The sequence below is a fragment of the Watersipora subatra genome, chromosome 6 (assembly GCF_963576615.1).
Source record: "Watersipora subatra chromosome 6, tzWatSuba1.1, whole genome shotgun sequence".
NCBI lineage: Eukaryota > Metazoa > Bryozoa > Gymnolaemata > Cheilostomatida > Watersiporidae > Watersipora > Watersipora subatra.
In genome coordinates, this window is record NC_088713.1 from 42,974,754 (window position 1) to 42,983,573 (window position 8,820).

Below are 8,820 nucleotides of genomic sequence, written 5' to 3' on the forward strand. Positions count from 1 at the left end.
GCTTGAGAGATTTTCTTAACAATTCTCATTAAATTCAGAAAGGATTAGTTAGGGAGAAACAATAGAACTTAGAGAGAGAGAACAATAGATGTGCCAGGAGGTAGAACCAACCAGGGCATTTGATGGCGAATAGCAGAGGAAGATACAGGTTGACAGGAGAGAGAGGTAGTTGTGTAGAAGTTAGCTGCTAGTCTAAACGCACATATTGGAAGTAGATGTCAAAGAACTTACAGAAGTATTTTTCCACAGTATTCAAAGTTGGTACGTATCATCTACCCTACTAAATCTGTTCTCCTTTTAACTTAAATGTTTGTTAGTGTTATTTTTATAGCTAAAATCAGTTTAATTTGATGAAAGTTCGAAAATGAGAACAGAGCATAAGTTGAGAGAAGTTGAGAAATATCAGTTTATATGTAAAAATAAAACTTTAAATAAGGAACAAACCGTTTTATGTTAAACTATATATTTGCTTATTTGTTGTTTCGTTTCTCGGTCATCAACAGTTTAATTAAAGTTTCAGAGGTTGGTTGAGAACTAACATCCTAAAGCATAAAACACACTAACACCTTTCTAGCTAAATTCCTCAACACTTCTGTAGTAAATGAGAATTTACTAAATAGTTACATTCAGTATGTAAAATTTATTTTCAAAAAGTCTGTGAAATGAAGTTTTTTGGTTTCAATGAAGATGGTAGATGTTGAAAGTTGAGAGTTTTGTAAATGAAAAATTGTTTTTTATTGTTAAAAAGGTGCCTAACCTAACAATAACAATTCCGTATCATAACCTTGTTAGCTTAGTTTCTCTTAAATTATAGGAACCTATAGATTGTGCAGCAAAACTATGGCTATGTTGGAATCAAGATGATTCAGGCATTTGCATCTTAAAACTCAGGTGCTAAATATTTTGTAATTTAAATTAAATATGCATAGTTATACCTATTTAAATATTTTTCATATTGTTATTCGAAAAAATTGAATAAAAAAGTGTTGCGAGAGAAAAGCGCTTTGTTATTTTTAACATAACTATGCCATCACTAAATCATTCAAACCAGTGAAGAGCATATATTTAAATTGCAAAGTTAAATTTTCAGCTCAAAATATGGTAAGATGTAGTTTCCCACAATCTTAGTCGATGTAGTTTGGAAGCAAAGAGTCATAAGAGAACATTTTCAACATCAGATGGTTTCAGCCAATGGAAATCAAGTCTTAATTTTTTATTGTATCTAGGTTTAGAAACAGCACATCCATGGCAAGGTTCATACCTAGGCCGCTGGTGCATAGGCATACTCATCTCTCTCAACAACAAAGATGGAGGAAACTGAAACAAACTTTGTACAAACTGGGAATACGTAAACTACGTAAAGTGAAGGATGCTGATTCAGCTCTACATCGTGTGACTACCTTATGTAATACCATCTCTCGCTTAGATGAACTTACTGTCGATCAATTTGTATCACACATGGAAGAAATAACCAGACCAGAATGTAATGAATCGGTAAACTCTCCTTCGACATCAGGAAATGAGATGCTGTTTGACAACTTTCCACTGAGTGACTCAGAGAGTGAGTCAGACAGCGAGTCGGAAAGTGAGTCGGAGAGCAAGTCGGATAGCGAGTCAGAAAGTGACTTGGAGAGCGAGTCGAAGAGTGAGTCGGATAGTGATTCAGAGAGCGAGTCGGAGAGTGAGTCGGAAAGCGAGTCGGAGAGTGAATCAGAGAATGAGCTAGAGAGTGAGTCAGATAGTGAGTCAGAAGTCAGCCCTGAAAACATTGAAAAAGTCTTTGAATCAGCATTTCAACCCGCAAGACCTGTTCTGGTAAATCCTACACTAACTCAACTATCAACTGATACAACATCGGCTACCATGCTTGGAAATGGTGAAATTGCTGAATCAGGTAGATTGGCTGATCCTTGTGAAGAATTAGATACAATGTTGTGTTGATTATTGATGGTATTGGATTATCCTACTAAGTAATTTTACAACTTTTAGGAGATAGCTCAAGTTTATTATTGAACGCAGACGCACTGGTCATTTTTAGTACCCTTTTCTCAGATAAGAACCAGTCCGTATAAATGACGGTTTAACCAATGTTTTGTTGATTAACGTAATCAACACCCTATAAAAGACCTCTCTAAATTTGAGAATCTAAGACTATGCTTTGAGAAAAGGAATCTCTAAGGTATGCGAAAAGGGTTTCCCAATACCTTATGTTAATTTAAGAACAAGAAAAATATAATAAGTTGTATTCGAGACTAAACTTATAAAAATATAAAAGTAGTTTCTAGAGACTTAGCATATAGTCACCCTCTTTTTTATCCAAAAGTTGACTTTTCCACTTAATCTGCTGACACGTCTGTCTGCCATAATGAAGCTGTATTGAAAAAGTCAAGTATATAGGTAAATATGTGTTCTTATATATGAGTTAAGAGTTAGCCTTAGTGTCCAAAAGTGGAATTATATGTTTCAACTTTTCAGTTCAGAGTTTTGGAATTTTTGTGGGTTCCTGGCTACGTCCTGCTGTATTCTATCAGTGGAGATTTCAACATATGTAATCTCCAACCATAATGTTAGGTCTGGTGTAGATTGGTGTCAGATACGGAGCTTGCTAACGCATGACACATGTTATCATAGTCTGTGTTGAGATTATAAACTTTTGAAGGCTATCTGAGATTTTCTTATGCCAAATTCTCATTGTTTTGGTAGCGCAATGAGGGGATTGGAACTGGAAATATGTTTGTAATGGTGATCCTCGGAATTTGTATATTTTGCCTCCGTGAGGATCTATCAGGAAAGTTGATGTAGCTTGTTATTCACTTCATGTCTATCTCTACATGGCTGATTCTAGATATAGAAATGGTTTTGAGCTGCTTGGCTGAAGATGAATTAAAGGGAGACATAGAAAGTTTGAATGAAGATACTCTTATTGCTGCCGCTGCCGCTGCCTCTGCCGATTCAGCTTGCTGTTGACAACTAATGATGACACATTACATGGCTGCATCACTTCCCAGCACAAATGACAATACAATTAAAAACACACTGATAAATGTATATGCTACACTGACACTTGATACTCTCTGTAGATTTATAATCTATATACTTTCATGTAACTTCTACTAGTTTAAAACTGTAATACCATTTATTTATCTTAATTTCACTCATGATGTTCGAATTGATATAAACACACACAAAATTTTTTTAACCTTTAATTAACTTGCTTGTATAATCACTGGGAACTTGTTGGTTTGTTGTCATTTGTTGTTGTCATTTCAACTCAACTCCAGCATTTTAAGTAGTGATGTTAGCTCTGGTGTAATCTCTGATGCCTATGACATATGCTCTCTGTGACATCATCATTAAATTGAACTGTTTGGTGTTAGGTCAGCACTGTTCCATCTTTTTAGGTAACTCTGTCAAGGTTAAGGAAAGCTTTAGTCTTTTGAACAGATACCGGAAACATCCTAGCTGGAAAAGATGCTTGTTTTATATTGGATAAAACTTATAAATGAATTAATATTAAAAAATTATATGGTAAAATGACCTAGAACCATCACTGCAGGTATTATTATTCTCCGACACATCAGTGTTACTAGTATTATATGATGTACTTAAAGTAGTCAACAGTAACAATTGTCAGCAGGATCATAATGGTTTAACTTAATTCACGGCTACAGCTATACACATCAGTAAAATATCTAAAAATATATCAAATCATTTTAATCCAGCCAGTACTACCTTTGTATAGTGTCTCTAACCAAATTTCAGCATCCTGTAGCCACGCCTATACCATAGCATCATACTATCCGTAGTATTGTTAGTGAGTTATCATGTTTGTATAACTACAAGCCTAGAGTTAAGGGTGTGAAAAACTTAAACAAAACTTTAGTTACTTTTCCTAAATGCTTGTTAATTTTGCTAAAATCAGTAGAACAAAACTTGCCTACAGGTTTTGGGTTAGAAAGAGAGGAATCAGACAACCACATGCTTCCTATAGTCAAAAGGTTTTCAGGATCTACTGTTTCAAATCTCTGATTTGATTTACTGAGTAATTAGTCAACCAGTTTTTTAGTTTTGCATTTTAAACTTTGATTTTTCTGATTTCAACCAGCTTACACGGTATGATAAACTTTTATAACTTTTTCTATAATCAAACATGTGGGGTGTGAAAACATCTTGTAACCAGTTATTGAGGAGAGAGCTAGTCTACCATTGCGTGCTTGAGAGATTTTCTAAACAGTTCTCATAAAACTCGGCAAGGATTAGTTAGGGAGAAACAATAGAAGTCAGAGAGAGGACAATAGGTGTGCCAAAAGATAGAACCAACCAGGGCATTTGGTGGTTGACAACAGAAGGAGGTAGTTGTGTGGAAGTTAGCTGCTAGTCTAAACAAACCTATTGAAAATAGATGCCAAAGAACTAACAGAAATATTTTTCCACAGTAATAAAAGTTGGTATGTATCATTTATGCTTTGCAATCTGTCCTACTTTTAACTTAAATGTTTGGTAATGTTATTTTTACAGCTGAAATCAGTTTAATTTGATGAAACTTTAAAAATGAGCACAGAGTATAAGTCAAGAGAAGTTGAGAACTATCAGTTTATATGTAAAGATAAAACTTAAGATAAGGAACAAACCATTTTATGTTAAATTAGAGATTTACTTACTTTAACATGGGTATTTGGTTCTTAGTCAGCAGCAGTTTAACTAAAGTTTAAAAGGTTGACTGAGAAATAACGTGCTGGAGCATAAAAGCATTTAAACCTTTGCACCTAAATTTTTTAAAATTTTGGTAGTAAATAGTTTACTGAATATTTTCTTCAGTTTGTAAAGCTTCTTGTCAAAAAGTCTTTGAATCGAAACTTTTTGGTTTTAAGTAAGTTTTTAGATGTTGAAAGTTGAGAGTTTGGTAAATTAAAAATTGTTTTTGTACTGTTAAATTGTGCCTAAGATAAATATAGCAATTCATTATCATAGCTTCTTTAGCCCAGTTTTCCTTAAATTAATAAAGCCATAGATGGTGCAGCAGAACTATTGCTAAGTTGTAATCGAGATGATTCAAGCGTTTGCATTTTAAACCTCATCTTCTAAAATTCTTGTACTTCAAGTTAAATATGCATAGATCTACCTACCTATATATTTTTCCTAATGTTATTTAAAACAAATTGAATAAAAAAGTGTTGCGAGAGAGAACACTTTGTTATTTTTAATAAAATTATGGCATCACTGAATCATGCAAACCAGTAAAGCGTATATTTAAAATGCAAAGATAAATTTTCAGCTCAAAAATATAGTAATATGTAGTTTTCCACGATCTTGCATGATGTAGTTTGAAAGCATAGAGTTATAAGAGAGTGTGATCATGATCAGATGGTTTCAGCAAACAAAACCGAGTCTAATTTTCTATTCTTTTTAGGTTCAGAAAGAGTACATCCATGGCAAGGTTCATACCTAGACTGCTGGTGCATAGGCATACACATCTCTCCCAACAACAAAGATGGAATAAACAGAAACAAACTCTGTACAAACTGGGAATGCGTAAACTACGTAAAGCAAAGCATGCTAATTCAGCTCTACATCGTGTGATTACCTTACGTAACACCATGTCTCGCTTAGATGAGCTTACTGTCGACCAGTTTGGATCACACATAGAAGAAATGACCAGACTAGAATATAATGAATCGGTTAACTCTCCTTTAATATTGGGAAATGAGATGCTTGTCAACGACATTCAGCAGAGTGAGTCAGAGAGTGAGTCAGATAGTGAGTCATCTTGTGAGTCAGATAGCAAATCAGAGAGTGATTCGAAGAGTGAGTCAGAGAGTGAGTCAGAGAGTGAGTCAGCTAGTGAGTCAGATAGCGAGCCGGATAGTGATTTGGAGAGTGAGTCAGAGAATGAGTTAAAAAGTGAATCAAAAAATGAGTCAGAAGTCAGCACTGAAGACATTGAAACAGTCTTTGGATCAGCATTTTAACCAGCTAAACCTGCCCTAGTAATTCCTACACCAACTGATCAATCAACTGCTACAACATCAGCTGCCATGCTTGGAGATGGTGAAATTACTGAGTCAGGTGTATTGACTGATGCTTTTGATGAATTAGACATGATTTTGAGCTGTTTGGCTAATGATGACATGAAGAGAGACTTGGAAAGTTTGAATGAAGATATTCTAATTGCTGCTGCTGCCGATCGAGTTTGCTTTTGACAACTAATGATCACATTACATGGCTGCCTCACTTTTTAGCACAAATAAAAATACAGTTAAGAACACACTAATAAATGTATATCAAACACTCACACTTGATACTCTCTGTAAATTTATAATCTATATACTTTTATGTAACTTGTACTAGTTTAAAACTGTTTGTAATTTCCTTTATTATCTTGATTTCACTTCTGCTGTTTAATCTGATATAAGCCCAAAAATCTTTTCTTTAATTTTTGAAAAATATTTCCTTAAATTTTTGGTAAATCAATATAAATGTTACTAATATTATTAATGGTATGTTTTGATGCTTATATTTAGCAATGACAAATATTCATTAGCTAATACAAGCATAATTTCAAACAATGATGATTTGAGACAAATTATATGCATTTGATAATTTATATGAAAACCAAACTAAAGCTAGAAAAACTCAGTAAGGAAGATGAATTTATATTTCTTCTGCAAAAATGTTGATCCTACAAACCAGACACAAGCTCTTCAAATAAATCTGATAAAACACTTTAATTCTACATGGGTTAGTCATAAGCCTATCATTCTCATATTGTAGCTTGAGATCTTTAAAATTTTTGAATCTTTAGAATCAAAACTTACTTGCTTTCTGAATTTCCTTCTACACATCAAACAAGACAACAACTGTTGCAAAATTACTAAAATTATAAGGGGGACATGTGCGGATAGAATTCAAGCAGCTTGCTTGAACCTGAATTCATATGAAACCCAAACACACTCTAATGTTTCAAAAAGGCAAGGCCCAGTTTTACTTCATATTGCAAAAATAACAAAGCTAGAAAGCTAGCTTTTGAATGCTTGTGACCTCATATTGCATTATGGTAAGTAATAGTTGTGTTATGCTGCCTGGTTCTTTAAACCTGAACTCTCATATTTCAAATATTGCTACTCATGAAGTATGAACAAAGCTGTGCTGATTATCCTGTTACTACATCAACTTATGAAACATAATTTTGGGACACAAAATATAGATGTCACAAGAACAACAGAAAGTTTTATTACAAAGCTAACAGTTATATTAGCAGTCTATTATATTTATTAACCTTCATAAGTGACAAATGATAAATAATTCATGTAAATTTAATTCATTAAAATGAGTGGTCCTGCATGATTGGACAGATTACAGTTTTTTTTGTAATTCCTTTAATCCGAAATCAGCTTTAAATAACAGATAATTGGTTAATACAGGTAAGATGGTCAAGAAAAATATATCAATATAATAATTAATCAATCAGTGAAGATTTAAGCAGCCAAAAAGACTTGTAATTTCCTATAATAATCCTATTTACAATCTTTTTTGATTGGTCGTTGTATATTCTTCAAGATAAAACTATATTAAGATGCAGAATACTGTGGAATTTAGGAGGCTGACATGTGTGACGTCAAAGAGTATAAGTGTATTCTGTGATGGCAACACTCTCTGAGAGAATAGTCACCACTATCTACATATTGATTTTGCCTGAGTTTTACCGCTCGTATGTAAGTTGAATAACAATTTCTACGCATCCCTGTTGGTGACACTGCAAAATTATAAATATAAATATAGCTTAAATATTGTAGATCAGATACAGACCAGAACATATCTAATAACAAAATATCACGAATATGTATGGTAGGGTTGGGCAAAATGCGGCTCCAGAGCTGCATGCGGCTCTTTGCAAATTTTGTTGCAGCGCTTCCAACTCTGTGAAAATTCAAATTCTTTTGACGTATATAAAAATATCCTTATAGTATACTATACTAGACAACATGCATTGTGACATATTAAGCTCATTTAAAAGTCTACTAATACTGCATTATATATAGCCTACGCATGCATCATGAGTTATAATTTATGGCATCATCCACAAGTAGCTTTTCCGATGTAATAACGTCTTTTGCTGACCTAATGTTGACCAAATTAGAATGCTCCAAAAATGTTTATCAGAAAACCATTTCATCATGATTTCTTAATGCTGGCGTATATAAGATGCTGTTTTAGTTGAACATGTCATTTTCAATTAAGCCAATTAATGCAGGAGGTAGTAATGGCATCTTCAACAAAATGAACCTTTTCCAGAGTTAAAATGGGAGCCTCACAAAGTAAAGGAAATAGAAATGAATCTACAATAGAATTCCAAAATGAGTTGGCCCTGGAATGTGCGTTCATCTTTTGGCATGGCAAATCGCAATGTCTATTGTGCCAGGAAACGGTCTCCGCTAACAAGAAGACGAACATCAAGCGAAATCATGAGACGAAACACAGAGAGTTTACCACTACATTTCTACTCAGATCTGTAGCTAGACATCAAAAGTTAGATAAACTTCAGAAATCACTAAAATTTTTAGAAAATATGGTAGTTTCTTTCATAGCTGCTGATAAACGTGCTACAGAAGCTTTTTTATGAGTGTCAAAAGTTCTAGCAAAAGCAATGCTTTCCAATTCTCATGCTGAGATTGTAAAATAATGCATTGTTGAAGCTTTGGAAACACTTCTTCCAGATAAGCGCGACGATATTGGTAAAGTCAAGGCAATACAACTTTTTAGGAAAACTGCTACTAGTAAAATTGAAAGCATTAATGATTATCTCAGAATGACTTTGCTAAC

At 33.7% G+C, this 8,820-nt stretch overlaps 1 protein-coding gene across 1 annotated transcript; it reads left to right on the plus strand.

Moving 5' to 3' along the window:
- Positions 1-1,245: 1,245 nt before the first annotated feature.
- LOC137398278 (uro-adherence factor A-like) lies at positions 1,246-2,967 on the plus strand. Its single transcript, XM_068084385.1, has 2 exons — positions 1,246-1,894; positions 2,846-2,967. Exons 1-2 carry the CDS (start codon positions 1,246-1,248, stop codon positions 2,965-2,967), a joined length of 771 nt encoding a protein of 256 aa, XP_067940486.1.
- Positions 2,968-8,820: the final 5,853 nt, after the last annotated feature.